Source organism: Heptranchias perlo, chromosome 39, assembly GCF_035084215.1.
Source record: "Heptranchias perlo isolate sHepPer1 chromosome 39, sHepPer1.hap1, whole genome shotgun sequence".
In the NCBI taxonomy this organism is placed as follows: Eukaryota; Metazoa; Chordata; class Chondrichthyes; order Hexanchiformes; family Hexanchidae; genus Heptranchias; species Heptranchias perlo.
In genome coordinates, this window is record NC_090363.1 from 15,800,739 (window position 1) to 15,825,400 (window position 24,662).

General features: G+C 46.1%; 2 protein-coding genes across 2 annotated transcripts; one reads left to right on the top strand and one right to left on the bottom strand.

Annotated features, from left to right (window-relative positions):
- The first annotated feature begins 4,471 nt into the window (after positions 1–4,471).
- LOC137305288 (thioredoxin domain-containing protein 2-like) lies at positions 4,472–7,202 on the top strand. The gene is made up of 2 exons (XM_067974140.1): positions 4,472–5,450; positions 6,859–7,202. Exons 1-2 carry the CDS (start codon positions 4,472–4,474, stop codon positions 7,200–7,202), a joined length of 1,323 nt encoding a protein of 440 aa, XP_067830241.1.
- Positions 7,203–15,371: 8,169 nt separating this feature from the next.
- On the bottom strand, positions 15,372–18,053 carry LOC137305289 (probable G-protein coupled receptor 139). The gene is made up of 2 exons (XM_067974141.1): positions 17,984–18,053; positions 15,372–16,276 (listed from the first exon to the last, which is right to left on the bottom strand). Exons 1-2 carry the CDS (start codon positions 18,051–18,053, stop codon positions 15,372–15,374), a joined length of 975 nt encoding a protein of 324 aa, XP_067830242.1.
- Between the last annotated feature and the right edge of the window lie 6,609 nt (positions 18,054–24,662).

The following is a 24,662-nucleotide window of genomic DNA, read 5'->3' on the forward strand; positions in this document are numbered from 1 at the left end:
TCCTGTAAGAAGATGAAAAATTCCATGAAAGATCTTGTAAATCTAGGATGTCAAATATAGCGCCAATCAAACAGATTATTGCTCTTCATATTTCGAATTTTTTGTAGCTAGATCCAATATGATACTTTTTAAAACAAAAACGTGTTTAGAATGATATAACAAAAATAAAGGAGACTTTCAACCAGCTTCCCTGAGAGAATTAGTTTTAGTTTGTCAGTGCTCTCGTGTAATAGAATTCTTACATGCGACGCTGTCATGTGATGCTGTCATGTGATAGTTCATGTGATATTGTCATGTGATATTGTCATGTGATGTTTCATGTGATGTTATCATATGATGTATTGTGGACATTTTTACGTGTTCACAGTTATCAGATCAAAGATTTCATTTTCTTCAGACTGTTGATTCAAGCATGTTTATATAACTGTTGATGGTAATTTTTTTTCCCGTATGAACCTACAGAAAGGGGGCGAAACTTCCTTTTTCCACTTCTGCTGTTGTTTGTTAAGGATACCTAAGTCTTTCTCAGTGAACTTTGGTTCCTTTGTGTTGTCTACCTGAAGCAACATCATACATTGGCAAGGGCTCAGCTCTCACGTTGATGACCCTCTGGAACACCCCTGACCTCTCGGTGCTGTTTGAGTGTTTAGTGGACCAAATACCGGATGAACAAAAGCTTCGTTCAACTCAACAACAGTTGGACTGAAATCATTTTATTTACCCATTGAGAAAAAAGCTGCAGTTTAGCCCCCGAAACAACGTCCTCCATGCCCTCACGATCAGAATGAGTCCTTCATAATCTTGCAAACCTTACCGACAGTTCCTAGTTCCTGGTGTAGAATTACTCTGTGGGAATAGAATACGTGGACTGGAATACCCTCAATTAGAAACAACGTCCATTCCTTGAATTCTGGAACCACACTTGTGACTCAAAGCTTTCACACATGGTAGAACAGATAAGATCGTGAATTAGCTCACCGATACCAGCCCGAGCTGGATGAACTAAAGTTTGAGACCAGCAGGTTGATGACTTACATAGAATTATACAGAAGTTATAGCACAGAAAGAGGCCATTCAACCCAATAGGTCTGTGTCGGTGTTTATGCTTCACACGAGACTCATCCCAACCCTCTTCATGTAACCCTATCAGCATAACTTATTTATCTTTACCTCATTTGTATATCTAGCTTTCCCTTAAGTGCATCTATGCTATTCGCTTCAACTACTCCTTGTGATAGTGAGTTCCACATTCTCACCACTCTCTGGGTAAAGACGTTTCTCCTGAATTCCCTTTTGGATTTATTAGTGACTATGTTAACTTAATAGCAGCCAGTTTTGAGCTCCCCTCCAGCTGTGGCTTAATAATCTCAAGAGCCGTGACATCAGACACAATGTTTACTTGTTATGAATGAACCACTGGAAAACAAACAGCAGTGAAACACCTAAATTGTTTCCTTGGGGGTAAAATAGTTAAAATCAGGCCCTTGTGACACATGTCGGCAAGTTCGATCACACCGTTTGTGTCGGAATTTGTGTACATCGTCCATTCTGTTAAGGGTGACGTTTCCAAATTGGATTTGTATTTCTGTCATCCAAAAACCCCTTAAACAAGACAACGTATCTCTGGCAGAGCTTGATTAATGGGCCTTAGAAATGTGGAAAACCCTTAACATGACACACTGTGCAGTGTGTAGCGAAGGCCATTTATTTCAGAGTATTATAGAGTGTAACCAGCATTGAGTTACAGAGCACAGCAAAGGGCATCGTCCATAATCCTGAATGCGATTAGCATCAGATAACCAAATCTAATTGATACAGACGGATCTGAAGTAACCCGATGTGCAACCTTCTCACACACATAAAAAGAGTTCAAGTACAATTTGCCTCCATCTGGTGACGAAGGTATAAAAGTGTAATTTTCCAGTTCCAAGCCACCATTCATTGCTTCAAAAGTTAAAGCAGAGTTAAAGCACTTGAGCAATCTTCTCCAGCACAGAGATCTCTTATTCTCTTTACTGATCTTCTCTGAGATCGGAAGGCGACAGAGGTGGATGTGTGTGTCCAAGGTGCAAGGTGAAGAGGAAGATTATTTAGCTGGGCTAAATACAAGCAACAACTCCATCCATGGATCGGTCCGGGATAATGGATTTACGAGTATCTGTAAAGTCTGCAATCTAATCGAGGCTTTCCAATGAGTTATGTACTTTAATATGGACACCCAGGAATAAGATGCAGATTGGAAATTAATCGTTAAAGTCGGCCTATATTAAGTAACTGAGCCTTACAGGCAAAGAATCATAGAATGATACCGCACAGAAGTAGGCCATTTGGCCCATCGTGCTTGTGCCTGCTCTCCAATTAGTCCCACTCCACCCCTGCTCTTTCCCTATAGCTCTTCAAGTGTTTCCTTTTCCAGTTTATATCCAATACGCCTTTGAAAGACATTATTGAATCTATGTCCACCACCCTTTGAGGCAGCGCCTTCAAGATCATAACAATTCGCTCCGTTAAAAAAAACTTGGAGTTTGTAGGGAGATTTTGTTTATATTTTTCTTTGCATTGGGCTCAGTTAGTGAGCATTTTTTGATTTAAGACGTAATTTTAGCAAACACTTGCTAGCCATTGTATTAACAAGCTTAAGTAGTCACATTCACTGTAATATTTGTCAATATGAGACAGGCAACCAAGTCTGAACATTTACCAACATCAATTATGGGTGTCTGCATCGGCTGCCCTTGACCACATTGAGTTTCTAATAACTGACATCAAGGATAAATGAAGGAATCTTGCCGTGACAACGAAATGTCTTCATGAAGAAGGTTCTTCTTGAAATCTTCGGATTCAAGGCTGCGGACATCTTCTGCCTGCATGACATCCCGAGGAGCGGATACTTTGACCTGACCTTCAGGGACGTCACCGGATGCCTGTAGATGCTCTGGGCCTTCAAGGAGAAGGGGAGGAAGTGGCGTTTTCGCTTCTCACTGTGGAACCATTTTTCACGCTCCAACTGGAGAAGGAACGGACGCTGATGGGCCTCATGTGCAACCTGCATCTGCCCATGGTGGATGTGCTGATGTTCCTCAAGGGATATGTGGATAGAGCAGATCGGAGCATCTACATTGAGTACATGTTCGTGATCTGGACGAGCAAGAGGAGCATCAAGGTGATGCTGAGGGTGGATGCCGAGGGAAACATCGCTCACCTCCCATCAAGCTTTGCGAATGGGATGAGTAGTGGATATGTGGTGTATCAGGGGCACCCCAGGGTGTGTCGGTCCTGTGGCAAACCCGGGCATTAGGCAGCCTCCTGCAAGGTGGTGATCTGCAGGAACTGCAGGAAGGCGGGCCACCAGACACTGGACTGTCTGGAAGCCATGTGCGGCAAACTGTGCGGAGAAGCTGGTCATCCATACAAGATCTGTCCAAACCGCAGACACAGCTACACACAGAGGCGAGGCGATGCAGGAGAAGAGAGCAGCAGTCGTGGCTGCCCCAGAGGTGGCCAGACCCCCCCATCCCCTACCGTGGACCCCCGTGAAAGAGCCAACGACCAGGAGTAGGGCAAAAAGCAGGAAGGAAGCACCGTGGAAAACAATCAAACCCCGAAACTTAACACCGAGACTATCCCTGAGCATGCAAAGCCGATGGAAGATGAACCAGGAGCTGAGGAACTGACGTCAAAGTTGGGACCAGCGGCAAGAGATGCTTAGAGCCCCCAACGGACAACAGCGGCAGGTCCTCGGCGAATAAAAAGGAACAAGGGAAGAGACTCAGCCATCGTCAAAGGAAGGGGCAAAACGTGAGAGTTACCAGTGACACAGACAGCGCGCACTAGGCTCCATGAACCTGGGAGCAGTTACACCCACCTCCAGGGCACTGGGAGCAGTGATGCTATTAGTGCACCCTCGCTCAGGGACACCTGGAGAAGCACCATGGAGAGCGAGGTCCCCCAACACCAGGACACCGGGAGAAGCACCATGGAGGGCGAGGTCCCCCAACACCAGGACACTGGGAGAAGCACCATGGAGGGCGAGGTCCCCCAACACCAGGACACCTGGAGAAGCACCATGGAGGGCGAGGTCCCCCAACACCAGGACACCAGGAGAAGCACCATGGAGAGCGAGGTCCCCCAACACCAGGACACCTGGAGAAGCACCATGGAGGGCGAGGTCCCCCAACACCAGGACACCTGGAGAAGCACCATGGAGAGCGAGGTCCCCCAACACCAGGACACCTGGAGAAGCAGCATGGAGGGCGAGGTCCCCCAACACCAGGACACCGGGAGAAGCACCATGGAGGGCGAGGTCCCCCAACACCAGGACACCTGGAGAAGCAGCATGGAGGGCGAGGTCCCCCAACACCAGGACACCTGGAGAAGCAGCATGGAGGGCGAGGTCCCCCAACACCAGGACACCTGGAGAAGCACCATGGAGAGCGAGGTCCCCCAACACCAGGACACTGAGAGAAGCACCATGGAGGGCGAGGTCCCCCAACACCAGGACACCGGGAGAAGCACCATGGAGGGCGAGGTCCCCCAACACCAGGACACCGGGAGAAGCACCATGGAGAGCGAGGTCCCCCAACACCAGGACACCGGGAGAAGCACCATGGAGAACAAGGTCCCCCAACACCAGGACACCGGGAGAAGCACCATGGAGAGCGAGGTCCCCCAACACCAGGACACCTGGAGAAGCAGCATGGAGGGCGAGGTCCCCCAACACCAGGACACCGGGAGAAGCACCATGGAGAACAAGGTCCCCCAACACCAGGACACCGGGAGAAGCACCATGGAGAGCGAGGTCCCCCAACACCAGGACACCTGGAGAAGCAGCATGGAGGGCGAGGTCCCCCAACACCAGGACATCGGGAGAAGCACCATGGAGAGCGAGGTCCCCCAACACCAGGACACCTGGAGAAGCAGCATGGAGGGCGAGGTCCCCCAACACCAGGACACCTGGAGAAGCAGCATGGAGGGCGAGGTCCCCCAACACCAGGACACCTGGAGAAGCACCATGGAGAGCGAGGTCCCCCAACACCAGGACACTGAGAGAAGCACCATGGAGGGCGAGGTCCCCCAACACCAGGACACCGGGAGAAGCACCATGGAGGGCGAGGTCCCCCAACACCAGGACACCGGGAGAAGCACCATGGAGAGCGAGGTCCCCCAACACCAGGACACCGGGAGAAGCACCATGGAGGGCGAGGTCCCCCAACACCAGGACACCTGGAGAAGCACCATGGAGGGCGAGGTCCCCCAACACCAGGACACCGGGAGAAGCACCATGGAGAGCGAGGTCCCCCAACACCAGGACACCTGGAGAAGCACCATGGAGGGCGAGGTCCCCCAACACCAGGACACCGGGAGTAGCACCATGGAGAGCGAGGTCCCCCAACACCAGGACACCTGGAGAAGCACCATGGAGAGCGAGGTCCCCCAACACCAGGACACCGGTAGTAGCACCATGGAGGGCGAGGTCCCCCAACACCAGGACACCTGGAGAAGCAGCATGGAGAGCGAGGTCCCCCAACACCAGGACACCTGGAGAAGCAGCATGGAGAGCGAGGTCCCCCAACACCAGGACACCTGGAGAAGCACCATGGAGAGCGAGGTCCCCCAACACCAGGACACCGGGAGAAGCACCATGGAGAGCGAGGTCCCCCAACACCAGGACACCGGGAGTAGCACCATGGAGGGCGAGGTCCCCCAACACCAGGACACCTGGAGAAGCACCATGGAGAGCGAGGTCCCCCAACACCAGGACACCTGGAGAAGCACCATGGAGGGCGAGGTCCCCCAACACCAGGACACCTGGAGAAGCACCATGGAGGGCGAGGTCCCCCAACTCCATGCAACCAAGAGCAGCATGACGGTCATGGAGAGCGGACAAACTGCAAAGGCCGAGGAGCTGGACTCAGTCGAGCAGCTCGTGCACACCCCGAAAATACAGAGGGTAATATAGAACCCGGGCTGCTCTAACTGTCGGACTTTAATTTTTGCTCTTTTTAAAATTTTAAATACCTTTAAAAATCGCATCAATTAATGTGCGTAGTGTAAAAGCAACTATGCAAATTGCTGTGAGCCAGAATTACCTGTCCGGCGTCAAGGTGGCCCTGCTGTTCTTGCAGGAATGTGGGATCCCGCACCTCAGCAACTAGCGGGAACGGTCACACATGTGGACCCAGTCAATCTGGTCGGGAGGCAATGATCGTCGTTCCTCAGGCCTGGGGATTCTGCTTTGAGGTCACCAATTCATCGTCATCAAGGTCAAGGAGGTGGTGGGGGGTCGCCTGCTCGTTGCAGACGTTCTGTCTAAGAACGCCCCGCTCTGACTGATCAATGTGCATGCCCCGACCCTCAGGAGTGAGAGGCTGGAGGTCTTCTAGCATCTCCTGATGCTGTTGACGAGCTCTGGGCCAGCGTTCTCGCTGGAGACTTCAACTGCATTATCGATGTGGCTGGACGGTCCAGCAGGGCCGACTGATTACTGGACCAGACGTCCAAACGCCTGATAGATGCAGTGAAAGAGGCAAAGCTTCATGACATCTTCAGCAACCGTATAGATGGAGCGCCGCGGAGTTACACCTGCTCCAGACCAGATGGGTCAGTCTTTTCCAGGATAGACATAGACTTCCTATTTGTGTCGGCAAAACTCAATGTCAGATCCACTGATGTCCAGCCAAAATTCTACTCTGACCGCTGCCTCCGACTGGCCGACTGTCAACCGAAGGAGGACCAGAAGTTGGGCAGGGGATATGGAAACTGTACGTGAACTGTTGACCCTAGAGAACATCGAGAACTAAGGAGGGATTACGTAGGTTGGAGGACTGTGAAATGCCTCTTTGACTCCACGGTGCACAGGTGCGAAGCGATCAAGACCAACATCAAGAGGTTCTTCATCCACAAAGGCGTTCATAATGCAAGAGAGAGACAAAGAGGATTGTCCCAGCTCCAAGAAAAGAATGCAGGATCTGCTCCAGCTGCAGTCGGAGGGGATGGATCTCGGGATGGAACTCAGTGAGGTGAGGGGCCAGCAAGCCCCGCTCTTCACCGTCGAGGTCTCAAAGACAACCTTCTGGTCTGTAGTCCGCTCTGTGGAACAGGACAGGAAGTGCTCGTGCTTCTTCTTCCAGAAGATGCACAGTGGGTCCTCTGTAATCAGCAGACTGAAGGAGGAAGATGGCTTGGTATCACAGAGATCTTAGAGGACAGCAAACGGGAGAGCATGGATTGGCCACTGACTTTGAACGAGCTGACGAAGGCCGTCCGGTCCTTCAAGAAAAGTAAAACTTCCAGATGTGATGGCTTACCAGTTGAGTTGCATTCGGCTCTGTGGGACTGGATAGGCCCAGAATTACTGGGAGTGTACGAGGGTTTGCTTCTGACAGGCTTCCATGAGGAAAGGCATCATCACTCTCATGGAATGGGGATGGGGAAGGAATCAATAATGGGTGACCTATTCCCTTGCTTAAAGTTGACTACAAGATCTGCTTTGGAGCTGGTGATCCACCCCGATCAGACCTGTGCTGTACCCGGCAGGAAAATCTCTGATAGCCTTGCACTGCTCAAGGATACAATCGTAGAGCAGGGAGAGTGAACACCTGCCTCATCAGCCTGGAACAGGAGGCAGCTTTCAACAGAATACCACATGCACTTGATGGGCGTGTTCGCCAAAATGGGGTTTGTGGATGGAATTCGTGATTGGATCATCTGTAGCGAAGTCCTAATCAAAGCGTGGGAGTCGGAGAGCTTTCCGATCAGTTCTGGAGTCAGGCAGGGCTGTCCTCTCTCTGCGGTCTTGTTTGTATGTTGTATTGAGCCATTTGCCTCGTCCATCTGGAAGGACACAGGTATCAGGGGTGATGATCCCAGGCAGCGTAGGCTCTCAGGTTAAGGCTTCCCTGTACATGGATGCGTCACCATCTTTTGCTCCAATTAGCGGTCAGTCCACAGACTGATGGGCATCTGCGACCAGTTCGAGTTGGCCTCAGGGGCCAGAGTGAACTGCAGTAAGAGTGAGGCCATTTTCTTTGGCAGTTGGGAGACCTGATCCTTTGTCCCCTTCACCGTCAGGTCTGACTACCTGAAGGTGCCGGGGGTCTGGTTCGGGGGGGCCCCAGGCCTGCACCAAGAGCTGGCAGGAGGGGACCGCCAAGGCCAAACAGAAGCTTGGTATGTGGGGGGTGGGGGAGGGCGCTCCCTCTCCGTGGCCGGTAGGAGCCTGGTGATAAGGTGTGAGGTGCTCATGGTGTTTCTCTACATGGCCCAGGTCTGGCCCATTCCCTGCCTCTGCACAGCCCCAGTCACCTGAGCCATCTTCCAATTTGTCTGGAGGTCCAAGATGGACCACGTCTGCAGGGGCACCATGTACAAGCCCCCAGACAAAGGGGGGAAGGCTGAACCCAATGCCGCCCTGATCCTTGTGACACCTTTGCATGTGGCTGCCTCAGGATGTGTGCAGAGCCCCATTACGCAAACACCAAGTGTCACGAAGTGCTGAATTTCTACCTGTCTACAAGATTAAGAAGGCTGTGTCTGGCCACACAGGCCGAGCAGATGCAGGACGTCCCGTCCAGCTGGACCGTACCCCTCCACGTGTCCCAGGTGGAGAAGTTCCTGAAGAGGAACACTTTCGACCACAAGGTCTTCAAACAGTGGTCGGCACGGAATGTTCCAGGGGTCCTGCAGGGAAAGGAGAGGTTGGATCCGATCGGGCAGTTCCACAACCAGACAGTCGAAGCAATTTGGTAGAACGTCTCGTTGCCGGAACTGACCTACAGGCACCAGGATGTAACTTGGATGGTGGTGAGAAGGGCCCTCCGAGTGCGGCCTTTCCTGCATGCACGGCCTCTCAGTGCCACCGCGAGCTGCCCTCAAGGCTGCAGCGGGGACATGACTGTTGTCCATCTCCTGGTGGACTGCTCCTTTGTGCAGAGAGTGTGGAGAGAGATGCGTTGGTATCTGTCCTGGTTGATCCCCAACAGCTCGGTAACACAGAATGCTGTGGTCTACGGGCTGTTCCCTGGGACGCAAACTGAGACTGATATCAACTGCTGCTGGAAGATCATCAACTGGGTGAAGGAGGCCCTTTGGTCCGCCTGAAACCTGCTGGTCTTCCAGCTGAAGGAGCTGTCCGTGGTCAAGTGTTGCTAACTGGCACACTCCAAGGCCCAGAAGTACGTGCCGCAGGATCGACTGAAGTGAGGCACGGTCCACGCAAACGCTCTATGGGGAAAGGCCACCATATAAAGCCATCCCACCTTTGTATTGTGCACCATGTATCATAAGAAATGCATGTTATGGGTTCAAACCCCACTCCAGAGATATGACATAACGCTAGCTGGCAATCCAGTGCTGTCTGTCGGTGAATCGTTATCTGCTGAGGAGAGTTTGAGGTTAGGTTTTATATCCACGGTGGTAGAAATGTGTCCTTATTCTCACTGCCTCAGCTGACTGATCCAGAATATACTGTTGGGCAAAGTCACTGTAGGAATCCTAGTGCTCAAAATACAATTGCCCAGCAGAATAGGAGCATCGCTGGGAGAGAACAGAGCTTTGTCCCTCATTTCAAATTCCAGCGCAGTTTCAGAGGTCGTCAAAGTGTCTGGCCTGGAATGCAGCTGAATTTGACACTTCATTCCACAGGTAACAAGGAGTCTTCCAGAAACACCGAGATAATGACCTCAAGTCTGGAATGAATTATTCAAATAATGAAAGGGACCTCCAGGGCTCAAAAGTTCAGGACAGCCAATTGGACTTTTTTGTAGATCAATAAGTGGATGGAGTGACTTGAGGTTTGGAATTTGTGTACACAATTCATTCTCTTATGGCTGACGTTTCTACTTTGGGTTTGCATTTCTGCCTTGCAAAAGCCTCTTAACCAAGAGAAAGAATCACTGCAAGCATTAATGAGAGTGTCTTCCAAAGATGGAAAACACTTAACATGACGCACCGTGCAGTGTGAAGCCAAGATAATTTATTGCAGAGAATGATAGAGTATTACCAACATTTAATTGCAAAGCACAGCAAAGAGCATCTTCTATAAATCTGAATACGGTTATCATCAGATAACTGAATCTAATTGATACATTAGGAGCGGAAGGAATCCCGCTGTACAACCTCTATCCACACATTTAACAGACAGTGATCACACAAAGGAGTTCGACCGCAATTTGGCTCCACCTGAAAGGATCAAAGTGACAATCCCCAAGAAGCTCGGCAAGGCCAGCATTTATTGCTTATCCCTAGTTGCCCTTGAGAAGGTGGTGGTGAGCCTTCATCTTGAACCGCTGGAGTCTGTGCATTGAAGCAACTCCTTGGGTGCTGTTCGGTAGGGAATGAAGCACTGAATTTTGTTGAGTAACTTATCAACAATATTAAACAGTACACAAAGATTGAAAAAAAGATTAGAAATACATGTCGGTCTCCCATGGCTTTGAACATTGGAAATCAAAAGCAAATTGAGCTCCTTCGGTGAATGGGAGTCAGAGGGCAGGGGGGAACATTGGACGACAACACACAGCTGTAATCCAGTGCCTATTTTCAAGCCATTCGTTCTGTTCTTATTTTAAATACTTCGATTTCAAATGATTACTTATTGTTAAATTGCAAACCTCATGATAATTTGGGGAGAAAAGAATAGGTTTGGTTGGAGCCCTGGAGATTCTCTGCTGAACAGGATGGGGAGCTGGGAGACCCAACTCTGCGGCCCTACAGTGGCACCATTAGCTGGGAGGGTATATTTCTAAGGTTAGATCGTTTGCATTTGAATGTGGGCAAAGGGAAAGTTGACCGGAAGTGTGACAGACAGAATATTGTAAATAATGGCAGATTACCTCAGCTCAACACAGCAAACAGAGGGCGAGGAGTTCGTTTGGTTGCTATTTCTAGTGTTCTTTTAGAATGCCTTTACTACTTATAGCGAAAATAAGACATCTTCTCTGTAGATTTACAATACCGTAAGCACAAACCTCTCAGAGAATGTCCTCTTGCTGTGTGAGCATCGCAATTACTAGAGGTACTGGAAAAAAACCACGAGGCGCATTAAAGTCCAAGGTTTACGACAGGTGATGTATTGAGTTGAGGCAATCCAATTCTGTGCTGCAAATACATCGAGTTACATCGAGTCCATAGCACAGAAACAGGCCATTCGGCCCAACTGGTCTGTGGAGGTGACTATGATCCTTACGAGCCTCTTCCCACTTTACTTCAACTAACCCTATCACCATATATTTCTATTACTTTCTCCCTCATGTGCTTATCAAGCTTCCCCTTAAATATATCTATGCTATTTGCCTCAACTACTCCTTGTGGTAGTGCATTCCACATACTTGCCATTCTTTGAGTGAAGAAGTTTCTCCCGAATTCCCCATTGGAATTATTAGATACTATCTTTTATCTATGACCTCTGGTTTTGGACTCCCCTACAATTGGAAACATATTCTCTATGTCTACCCTATCAAAACCTTTCATTATCTTAAAGACCTCTATCAGTTCACCCCTCAGACTTTTCTTTTCTGGAGAAACGAGCCCCAGCCTGTTTAACCTTTCCTGATATGTATTTCCTCTCAGTTCTGGTATCATCCCTGTGAATCATTTTTGCACCTTCTCCAATGTCTCTATACCTTTTTTTATAATTATAGAGACCATAGCTGTGCACAGTACTCCAAGTGTGGTCTATGCAAGGTTCTATACAAGTTTAACATAACTTCTCTGCCTCATTAACCTGCGTTGCTACTTATAGTGATTTGTGTATCTATATCCTGAGATCCCATTGCTCCTCTATACCATTTAGACTGTTATTATCCAAGCAGTATGTGGCCCCCTTATTCTTCCTACCAAAATGCATCACCTCACACTTATCTATATTGAATTTCCTTTGTCAATTACACGCCTGTAAGAATATGGTTTAAAGCTAGCATGGTCAAATATTCCATTCCGCATAGCGTTCAGGCATTTAACAAGCGAGTGGCGCTAATGGGGGCGCTCATCTCTGGATCAACAGAACACACACGTCCACGAGACACAGATAAGAAGAGCCGACCCATTCCTGGAAACAATAACAGCTTGTAGAATAGGGATGAAGGTTGAAGTCATTGGGTACATTTTGTAAAACAGCTCATCTTGAGTTGCTAACGTGGCGTCAGACAGGCAGGATTATTTACAACTAGGAAATACAATCAGAGATGCTGACGTGCAGAACAAAGCAGCCAAACAGTATAAAGATAGCACATGCTCCCTCCCAGAAGTTAGAGCTGTCAGGACAATCGGTAGTCGATGGCCAAGAGGCAGCTTACGGAGGTTGAGTCTGATCAATCTTGAGTCCGTGTGAACCAGTTCGCATTAATTGTTTATCATTTAATGTAATCTGAAGATAGTTGAATTACAGCACTATTGTAAGTCAATATTAAAACTTGTTGTTAAGTAACCACTCGGGCTGAATCACATGGAAGTTATTGTTGAAGGATTAACAACCCTCTGTTGTGACAGTAATGGGAGAAGTCCGCTTACATTGCCATCCCTGGGTGGGCACGAGAATTAAAAGTTTAAAAATAACGAGTGCTAATAACAGTGACTAAAATCATGGCATGTGCACCGGATGGTTTATTTCCTACCATCCACACTTATGTGGATTGGAAAGCGGGAGTCTTGTTGTTTCAGCCACGAGAGTTAGGGAGGTTGAGAGAGGAAGTTGAAATTCTGAATGATAGGTTGAAAGATGAGGAAGAAAAGAAGATCAAAAAGTAAGATGAAGGGAGCGGAGGTGAGGACACAGACTGTGAGTTTGAGACTTTGAGTCAGTATAGAATGGGGTTTAGTCAGGAACATTAGAAATTGAAATTTAGTTTAAGTGAAAAATGATAGTCAATGATGGAATCAAGAAGAAGAAAGGAAGAGTGTTACAAGCTCGATAACGTTTTATTTTGTTTTCAGCATACTGTCTCTTCAAAAGCCTGTACATGGTTTATTTTTGCTTTTGCTGGCCACTAACCTTTCAATGTCCGTTGTGTGTTTTTCTCTTATGTGTAATGTTACTTTATCTTCGGTTATATTAATGGTTGATCTGAAATGTGATAGCTGTTAGTAAACGGACAGCACCCCTTTTATCTTGTGATTGGCTGTGGTTAGAAAAAACGTGACCCAAAAAAGGAAAGATTCTTCCCTGACACGAATGTTACTTTTAATTTAACGTGAAAGCTGCGTTGACGCACGCTGCGTGAGTTGTTCATTTTGTTGCAAAGAAGTTAACCTCTTCCAAGGCACTGACGTCTGTTTTTAATTCACCAAGTAACAACCTTTCCATTTATTTAAAAGAAGTTTCTTAATTTAAATGGATATATCCCTACGTGGTCTCAGATCTCTGGTAGGGTGCCGAGAGGCTGAATAAAGGAGATCTGAGGGATGGGGGATTCTTTTTGTCTAGTTTACAGCGCAAGCAATCTGAAGCAAAAGCAAGATCCATTGGATCCAAATCCGCTCTCCCTTCTCAAGGTCTAAGTGTCCCTGCCCACCATCGAACTGCAGTTCAAATTGTCCCTAAATTCTGTCCTTAAATTACCCTGACAGACAGATTCTGGAACCCTGGCTTCTCACTCTGATCAACAGTCCAGGGCTCCCGATCGGGTGGTGTCAGTACAATTTCAAATTTCGATCAAAATTAAGCCAGAGAGCAGCCTCATTGCTCCCTCCGTCAGATAATCAGGTTTGTGCCTCACACAGCATCACATTCAAAGGGACATTTCCATTAATTTTATTCAGTGTCCATCGTGCAGGGTCCACAATGGTTAGAAAAAGCAGGAGGTGATGAAAGAAAAAGAATGAACTCCAATTTCGAGAGCGCCTCTCACGACCTAAGGACATCCCAAAGGGGGTGAATTACATCCCATGGAAAGTAATATTGGGCGGAGTGTAAAACCGGCGGACGATCAGACCCCTCAATTTCCATCCTGGCAGGTGAGGTTTAAATCTGTTGTATTTATATTTTTGCCATGTGAAGAAGTTTGGGTTCCGCCGGGACCACTCGGCTCCAAACCTCATTACAGCCTTGGTCCAATCATGGACAAAAGAGCTGAATTCCAGAGGTAAGGTGAGAGTGACTGCTCTTGACATCAAGACAGCATTTGACCGAGTGTGGCACCAAAGGAGCCCTTGTAAAATTGAAGTTAATTGGAATCAGGGGGAAAGCACTCCAGTGGCTGGAGTCAAACCTCGCACAAAGGAAGATGATAGTGGTTGTTGGAGGCCAATCATCTCAGCCCCATGACAATGCTGCAGGAGTTCCTCAGGGCAGTGTCCTAGGCCCAACCATCTTCTGTTGCTTCATCAATGATCTTCCCTCCATCATAAGGTCAGAAATGTGGATGTTTGCTGATGATTGCACAGTGTTCAGTTCCATTTGTAACCCCTCAGATAATGAAACAGTCCGTGCCCGCATGCAGCAAGGCCTGGACAACATCGAGGCTTGGGCTGATAAGGGGCAAGTAACATTCGTGCCAGATAAGTGCCAGGCAATGACCATCTCCAAAAAGAGTCTAACCACCTCCCCTTGACATTCAACAGCATTACCATCGCCAAATCCCCCAGCATCAACATCCTGGGGGTCACCATTGGCCAGAAACGTAACTGGACCAGCCACATAAGTACTGTGGCTACAAGAGCAAGTCAGAAGCTGGGTAGTCTGCGGCGAGTGACTCACGTCCTGACTCCCCATCTACAAGGCACAAGCCAGGAGTGTGATGGAATACTCTCCACTTGCCTGGATGAGTGCAGCTCCAACAACACACAAGAAGCTCGACACCATCCAGGACAAAGCAGCCCGATTGATTGGCACCCCATCCACCACCCGAAACATTTGCTCCCTTCACCAATGGCACACCGTGGCTGCAGTGTGTACCATCCACAGGATGCACTGCAGCAACTCGCCAAGGCTTCTTCGACAGCACCTCCCAAACCCGCAACCTCTACCACCTACAAGACAAGGGCAACAGGCACATTGGAACAACACCACCTGCACGTTCCCCTCCAAGTCACACACCATTCTGACTTGAAAATATATCGCCGTTCCTTCATCGTCGCTGGATCAAAATCCTGGAACTCCCTACGGAACAGCACTGTGGGAGAACCTGCACCAAACGGATTGCAGCGGTTCAAGAAGGCGGCTCACCACCACCTTCTCAAGGGCAATTAGGGATGGGCAATAAATGCTCATATCCCATAACCGAATGAAAAAAATATACACCCGCTATATTTTAATTTCATTTGATGAAAATCGGTCTTGGTGCATAATGGGCGGTCAATTCGCTGTCGCCCCTTTTGCACTCATTCTCAAAGTTAAAATGAATCCCATTGTGTTTTAATCCAGTGAAGCTATCAGCTTACTTAAAAAAACACGTTATTGGAGCCAGGGGACGCTTGATCATATTCTTCAGCTCATCTCTGAATTTACTCTGGGAAACTCCATAAATAAAGGTGTTTGTGCAGGAACTCAAAGAGCTAAGCATGTACCCGGATTGTTCCATAATGGTGAAAGGAGCGTTATAGTTTGTGTTAAATAATTGAGTATCTGCAAAACGTACAGACACATAAGATATGAATGGAACCATCCATAAAAGTATAAAACTGCCGGATATTACAAGCAGTAAAATGATGGATTTCCTTCGATTCTCCACCTCTGGATCATTGTGATTCTCACCATTCTTGTTCCCTCGGAGACCCCTCCTCGCTCTATTCGCCAGTACAACGTGCCTGATGGTCAGAGCATTGAGCAGTAAAATCAAAATAAATGGAACAAACGGGGTTAAAATACTTTCCAACCACCAATATGCGACCCATATGGGTAAGGTATAGAAGCTTGATTTTATATAGCAGGACCATGGCGCATTATCAATTATTTCCCTAGGTTCGAATATGAAGTAGATTGGAATATTTTCTAAAACGGCCAAGGAACACACCACTGCTATAACCACAGCCGCAATTTTTTCAGTGCAATATTTTGTTCGCAACCTTTGACAACAAATGGACACAAATCGATCAAAGGTGAAAGCGACTGTTAACCAGATAGAACAATCAATGGAAACAAAAATCAGGGTGAGATTGAGAATACAAATTGGAGTGTAGCTCAGGAATGAATATGGGAAATAAGCATCATTAATCTCACACAGAACTACTTGAAATATCAGGAACAGTAGATCCCCCGCTGCCATGGCCAGCAGGTAACGGGCGATGCATTTGGAGAGACCGCAGCTTCCACGGGAGAGAATCACAACTGTCACTAAATTAGCTGCAAAAAGGAGGAAGATGAAGTTACTGACTCTCCTTAGATTGAGAGGATGATCAGTCGACAGTTTATTTCGATGAAAATTCATGCACTTCTTGTCTTATCGCTCAAAAGTATGACCGGGGTAGTTTTAACTTAACACGCAGGGCAGGAAAGCCATTGGATCGGGTTGACCGCTGGTTTTACACCCCGGCCTATATTTCACTGCACTATCTTCAATGGAGAATAAAATTAGTTGGGTGCAAAACCAGCATTGCATGGGTTGCGTCAGTTTCCCAACGGGCGGATTAGGTTAAAATTGCCATCATAGTAATAGACTTTTTGGCTGGTGCGCAGCATGAAAATTCCGATCAAGAATCATGCGCTGACACAAACCGACGGATTTTCCTTCTGTCATTAATTGGCAGGGAAATCCATCGGGCTGTATAAAGGCGGTCGATCCTCGCCGCCAGTCGACCTTCTCTGCTCTCCGCCCGCCCCGGGGGTAAAGGATAAAATCTACCCCCTAGCTACCGGTCCGATCATTACAAACATTACAGCAACTTGAGTTTGGGATTAAAGCAGCATGTTTGACATTAACATGCAGGCTCATACCATTAGCTGGTCTCAACTTAACGCAACATGAAATATCACTCAGTTTCGGACACGCAGCCTGCAGGATTGCACAGTACGCGTAAACTTTCCGTGTAGTTGCCCGCGATTAGATTTTGAGCGGTTCTTCCTCTGGCTGGAGAATCTAGAACTAGGGGGTATAGCCTCAGGATAAGTGGTCGGCCATTTAAGACTGAGATAAGGAGGAATTTCTTCACTCAGAGAGTTGTCAATCTTTGGAATTCTCTACCCCAGAGGGCTGTGGATGCTGAGTCGTTGAGTGTATTCAAGGCTGAGATAGATAGATTTTTAGACTTTAGGGGAATCAAGGGATCTGGGGATCGGGCTGGAAAATGGAGCCATGATCTGATTGAATGACAGAGCAGGCTCGAGGGGCCGCATGGCCTACTCCTGCTCCTATTTCTTATGTTCTTGTGTCAGCAATCTCGCTTTTCACCAACACATAGAGGGAATTCTGCCCACGGTTTCCGGATATCCAGTAGCCGTGACAAACAATCACTGTTTAGGGGCATATTCTCGGAATGTTAGTGGGGAACGTGTCCAGATGGATATACTGTACTTTTCATCAATATTAACCCAGGTGCGATGTTGATATTTGGCTAGAACTGAAAATTACAAGTAACAATAGAAAATGCTGGAAACATTCAACAGGTCAGACAGCATCTGTGGAGAGAGAGAGAGTTAATGTTTCAGGTCGGTGCCCTTTCATCAGGACTGGTCACCGACCTGAAACATTAACTCTGTTTCTCTCCCCCCAGATGCTGCCTCACCTGCTGAGTGTTTCCAGCATTTTCTGTTGTTATTTCAGATTTCCAGAATCCGCAGCATTTTGCTTCTGAAAATTACAATACTCTCAACAGAGCAGACAAAATTCCCACTAAATTGATTAATTTAAAACTTCTGAACAATTTGTGCTGCCCGTTAGGTTATTACATTAAGAATATGTCGAAAACTTGGAGCTTTCTTATTACTATTCGATTGATGGCGGCAATTAATGTCAGCACATCAAAAAAAGTAATGATATTGCACCGACAACAGGGACATTGATACAGTTTAACGCTGTTAAAGATGAACATTAATTGATTATAAGCAGCTTACCCGGAACACCAACTATTGCAAGAATAGGGTAGAATATGTTTTCTATCTGTACGATTACCGGCAGTCCCATTTTCGGAGAGATGCGATGTTGTCTGTTAGTGTTATGGACACGAATATCATCTGCTTTCAAAATAAGGTCTTACTTATACCTGAGAGAAACCTCAAGTGGCCCACGGTCATTGCACAATGATTGACATTAGTTACAGTCAATTCAACAAACAGATTAAGCCGAGCGTATTTACTCCCACTGATCAGGGAGTGGGATAATTCGCAATAACATTTCACCTGGAAAACAAAGAGTCAAGAATGTTACATTGATCATATTTTGGAAATAAAACATTTTGAAATCTGCACTGCTAAATTAATAGTACAGATTCCTGAAGCTGAGAATATTTATTTGTAGTTTCATGGAAGGCATTTGATGAAATAAATGTACACATTTGTAACAGAATGGTACCATCTACTTTTTAGGTACAGCGTAATGTTTTCCTTTTTGAATTTATACTTTACACAATATCGATATAAGGAGGCTCCGTGGTGCAGGTGTGATCGGAGAGCGTTCACAGATACACACAGAAAGTGATCCAGTCAGTTGTATACAGCTGAGCAGCCCCCGGATATATTGAGAGGTTGGATTTCAGCATCAACAGGTGTTGGGTGGTGAAAGAGACAGAGTCTGGTCTGACATGTACCAGGTGAGAGATCGATGAATATGGATAAGGGTCTCAATAGCGTCTCTGTTTAATGTACATTTACAGGAGCTGACACTGAGACACAGATGGGCCGTACAGAACCAGTCAGGAGTGAATTGTTCCCTTTTACATGTTGTGTGCTCTACACATACAGGAGCTCACACGGAGATAGACACGAGCCGTACAGCACCTGATGGGAGTGAACGTTCCCATTTATCCACCGTGCACTATGCATGTACAGGAGCTGACACTGAGACACACATGGACCATACAGTACCATTCAGGAGTGAATCACTCATTTTCCCTCGCTTTGAGGAGGTAGGGTCAAAATTAATAAGCAGAACCTCAAAGTTAATAATCTCTGGATTGCTACCTGAGCCACGTGCAAATTGGCATAGAGACAAACAGATCAGAGAGTTAAATGGGAGGCTCAAAGTGTGGTGTGGGAGGAAGGGGTTTCGATTCATGCGGCACTGGCACCAGTACTGGGGAAAGAGGGTACTGCTCCGACAGGACGGGCTCCTCTTAAACCGGACTGGGACCAGCGTCCTGGCGAATTGAATAACTGGAGCTGTGGATAGGACTTTAAACTAAAAAGTAGGGGTGGGGTCAGGTGAGGGGAAATTTAGAAATCTAATGAGAAAAGTTAAGACAATAGAACAGTGTCGTGACTTGGGTGAAGATAAGCAGAGTGTGGCAGGAAGGGACAGAGAGTTTATCAATAATAGTGCATCAACAAGTAAGGTCAAAGCAGGAAAAATGGTAGAATGTCAAAATTAATGGCTCTTTATCTGAATGCACCGATCATTCGTAACAAGATAGATGAATTAATTGCACATAGATAATGGGTTGGACCTAATAGCTATTGGAGAGGCATGGTTGCAAAATGACCAAGTTTGGGAACGAAATATTCCAGGGTAGATGACATTTAGAAAAGACAGGCAGAATGGAAAAGGAGGGCGTGTCGCCCTGATAATAAAGGACGACATAAGGGCAGTGGTGAGAATGGATCTTAGCTCAGAAGAACAGGAAGTAGAATGAATGTGGGTGGAAATTAGAAATAACAAGGGGCAGAAAACACTGGTGGGAGTAGTTTATAGGCCCCATAATAATAGCAGTACTGTTGGACAGCCTATTTGTCACGAATTAATGGGAGCTTGTAATAAAGGAAATACAGCCATCGTGGAGGACTTTAATCTGCATATAGACAAGGCAAATCAAATTGGCAAAGTAGTTTGGAAGACGAGTTCATGGAATGTATTTGAGACAGTTTCCTAGAGCAATACTTTACGGAACCAACCAGGGGACACAATATTTTAGATCTTGTATTATGTAATGAGATAGGGTTAATTAGTAATCTCACATAAAAGAACCTTTGGGGAAGAATGATCATAATATGATAGAATTTCACGTTGATTTTCAAAGTAATGTACTTAAGTCAGAAACTATAGTCTTAAACTTAAATAAAGCCAATTACTGAGGTATGAGGGGCGAGTTGTCAAAGGTGTATTGGGAAACTAAATTAAAGGCTTTGACAGTTGAAAAGAAATGGCAAACATGAAAAGAAATCTTACAATATTCTCAACAAATATACATTCCATTGAGAAATAAAAACTCCATGGGAAAAGTGATCCACCCGTGGTTAACGAAAGAAGTTAAGGAGAGTATTAGATTGAAAGAAGAGGCCTATAATCTTACCAAGAACAGGAATAAGCCTGGGGATTGGAAGAGTTTTAGAAACCAACAAAGGGCGACCAAAAAATTGATAAAAAGGGAGAAAATAGAATATGAAAGTAAACTAGCAAGAAATATAAGAACAGATTGTTAGAGCTTCTGCAAGTATGTAAAAAGGAAGAGAGTAACAAAAGTAAATGTTGGTCCCTTCGAGGCTGAGACAGGAGAAATTATAATGGGGAATATGGAAATGGCAGATGTGTTTAACAAATATTTTGTATTTGTCTTCACAGTAGAAGACGTAAAAAGCAGACCAAAAATAGTGTGGTACCAAGGGACTATTGAGAGTGAGGAACTTAAAATAGTTACTGTCACTGGAGAAAAAGTACTGGACAAACTAATGGGACTAAAAGCCCACAAATCCTCTGGACCTGATGGCCGACATCCTCGGGCTCTAAAAGAGGTGGCTGCAGAGATAGTGGGTTCATTGCTAATGATCTTCCAAAATTCTCTAGATTCTGGAACGGTCCCAGTGGACTGGAAGGCAGCAAATGTCACCACGCTATTCAAGAAGGGAGGGAGAGAGAAAACAGAGAACTTACAGGCCAGGTAGCTTGACATTGGTTGTCGGGAAAATGCTGCAATGCATGATTAAGGAAGTGGTAACGGGCACTTAGAAAATCATAATATGATTAGCCAGAATCAACATGGTTTTATGAAAGAGAAATGGTGTTTGACAAATTCATTAGAATTTTTTGAGGATGTAACTCGCAGGGTAGATAAAGAGGAACCAGTAGAAATTAGTATATTTGGATTTTCAAAAGGTGCTACATAAGAGGTTGTTACACAAGGTAAGTGCTCGCGGGGTTGGGGGTAATATATTAGCATGGATAGAGATTGGTTAAAGGACAGCAATCAAGAGAGTAGGGATAAACGGGTCATTCTCAGGCTGGCAGGTTGTAACTAGTGGGGTACCGCAAGGATCAGTGCTGGGGCCTCAGCTATTTACAATCTATATTATTGACTTAGATGAAGGGACCGATTGTAATGTTTCCAAATTTGCAGGCAATACAAAGCTCGGTGGGAAAGTAAGCTGTTAGAAGGACACAAAGAATCTTCAAAGGGATGCAGACAGGTTAAGTGAGCGGGAAAGAAGGTGGCAGATGGAGTATAATGTGGGGCAATATGAGGTTATTCACTTTGGGAGGTAGAATAGAAAAACAGAATATTTTTTAAATGGTGAGAAACTATTAAATGTTGGTGTTCAGAGAGACTTGGGTGTCCTCGTGCAAGAAACAGAAACAGTTAGTATGCAGGTGCAGCAGGCAATTAGGAAAGCAAATGGAATGTTGGCCTTTGCAAGCAGGCTGAAGTACAAGAGTAAGGAAGTCTTACTACAGTTATACAGGGCTTTAGTGAGACCTCACCTGGAGTACCGTGTACAGTTTTGGTCTCCTTATCAAAGGAAGGATATACTTGCCTTGGAGATGGTGCAACAAAGGTTCACTAGATTAATTCCTGGAATAAGAGGGTTGTCCTATGAAGAGAGGTTGAATAGAATGGGCCTATACTCTCTGGAGTTTAGAAGAATGAGAGGTGATCTCAGTGAAACATATAAGATTATGAGGGGGCTTGAAAGGGTAGATTCTGGGAGCTTGTTTCCCCTGGAAAGAGAGTTTAGAACCAGGGGGCATAGTTGCAGGATAAGGAGTCGGCCATTTAAGACTGAGATAAGGAGGAATTTCTTCACTCAGAGGGTTGTGAATCTTTGGAATTCTCTACCCCAGAGGGCTGTAGATGCTGAGTCATTGAATATATTCAAGGCAGAGATGGATAGATTTTTGGACTCTAGTGGGATCAATGGATATGCGGATCGGGCAGGAAAGTGGATTGGAGGTCCCAAGCTCAGCCACGATCTGATTGAATTGCCAAACAGGCTCGAGGGGCCATATGACCTACTCCTGCTCCCATTTCTTATGTTCTTATGTTCTGCTGTCCGTGTACAGGAGCTGACAATGAGACAAACATGGGCCATACTGTACAGTGCGGGTAATACAGACTGAGAGATAATTTGTTCAAATGAAAAGTCAGCAATTTTGATTCAGATGCGAGCCTCCATTTTGTGTTTGTTCAGGTCCGCCATTTTGTGTTAACCAAGCACTGGGACATTTATTACAGAGCACCTCTCCTCATTGGGAAAGGCACACTCTACAGGGGGACTCGAAATACCAAGAGAAAAACCGATACAGATCGAAGGGAGATCAGAAATTGTACAAATATAACACAAATGCAGATCTCAACGTTATGTTTAAAAACTGGTGATTTATATCAAAAGATTGAATAAAGATTTCTCCAAACTATATCCCACATCCTTCAATTTGCGCCCCAGAACGACCAATCTGCCGATCTGAATTCATACTAGATTTTTAAAACCTGATTTTGTTTGAGTCTCTCCCTCTGTCACACCCTCTGACACATTCTCTCGTGCTCTGTTATCACTGTTTCCATCTCTATTTCTCGCTCCCTCTGACTTCCATTATCTTTGTCTCAATTCCCTTAATCTTTGTCTCCATGTCTGCTTTTCTCTCTCACTCTCACCCTTTGCCATTATCTCTCTCTCTCTGTCTTTCTCGCTCTGTGCTTCTTCCTCTGTTTCTCTTTCACTCTGTCTTTCTTTCTCTCACACTAAGTCTCATTGTCTCTCTCTTTCATTGTCTCTCTTTTCCTCTTTCTCTCTCTCCCCCCATACTCTGTCTCTCTGTCTCATTCTTTCAATTTCTGTCTCATTCTCTCTCTCTGTCTTTTTCTCTCTATCTCATTCTCTCTCCTTCTCATTCTCTCTGTCTCTCTCTCTATCTCATTGTACCTGTGTAATGTACACATATATGAGCAGACACTGAGACACACACAAGCCGTACAGTACCAGGAGGGAGTGAATCATTCCCTTTGACCCACTGTGTACTTTACAGCTGATACTGAGACACACACGAGCCATACAGTCCCAGATTGGATTGAATTGTTCCCTTTTACCCGCAGTGTGCTGTACATGTACAGGAGCTGACATTGAGACACATGTAGGCCGTACATGACCAGATGGGAGTGAATTCTTCCCTTTTATCCGCTGTGTACTGTATATGTACTGGAGCTGACACTGAGACACACACGAGCCATACAGTCCCAGACTGGACTGAATCGTTCTCTTTTACCCATTGTATGTACATGTACAGGAGCTGACACTGAGACACACACGGACCCTACTGTACAGAGATGGAGTTACAGACTGATGTTTAAATGAAAAGGCAACGATTTTAATGCAGGTGCGGGCCTCAATTTTGTGTTTCTTGAGGGCCGCCATTTTGTGTTAACACAGCACTGGCACTTTTTTGACCGAGTACCGCTCCTCACTGGGAATGACACACACTGTACAGAAATACAAAGTGAAAGAAAGATACAGGTCAGGACGGAGATCAGAAATTGCACCAGTAAAACACAAATACAAACCTCGTTGTTATGTTTAAAAACTGGCGTTTTATTTTAAAATATTAGAATCATAGAGAGTGGTTGAGAAAGTGGTTAAAAAAGCTTTATATATAGAGGCATAGAGTACAAACGTATGGAAGTCATGATGAATCTTTATAAAACACTGGTTCGGCCACAACTGGAGTATTGTGTCCAATTCTGGGCACCACATTTTAGGACGGATGTGAAGGTCTCAGAGAGGGTGTAGAAGGGATTGACTAGAATGATTCCAGGGATGAGGGACTTTAGTTACATGAATAAAGTGGAGAAGCTGGGATTGTTCTCCTTAGAGACGGCTGCGAGGAGATTTGATCGAGGTATTCAAAATCATGAAGGGTCTGGACAGAGGAGACAGAGAGAAACTGTTCCCATTGGCTGAAGGGTCAAGGACCAGAAGACATAGATTTAAGCTGATTGGCTGAAGAACCAAAGATGACATGAGAACACAGCGAGTGGTTCGTATCTGGAATGCACTGCCCGAGGGGCTGGTGGAGGCAGATTCAATCATGGCCTTCAAAAGGGAACTGGATAAATACTTGAAAGGAAAACAAATGTAGAGCTACGGGGGTCGGGCGGGGGAGTGGGACTAGCTGGATTACTCTTGCACAGAGCAGGTGCGGACTCAATGGGCAGAATGGCCTCCTTCCATGCTGTAAACTTTCTATGATTCTATGTACTGAACATGTACAGAAGCTGACACTGTGACACGTATGATCAGTACAGTACTAGGCAGAAATAAATTGTTAACTTTTATCCGCTATGTTGTACATGTAGAGGAGCTGACACTGAGAAAC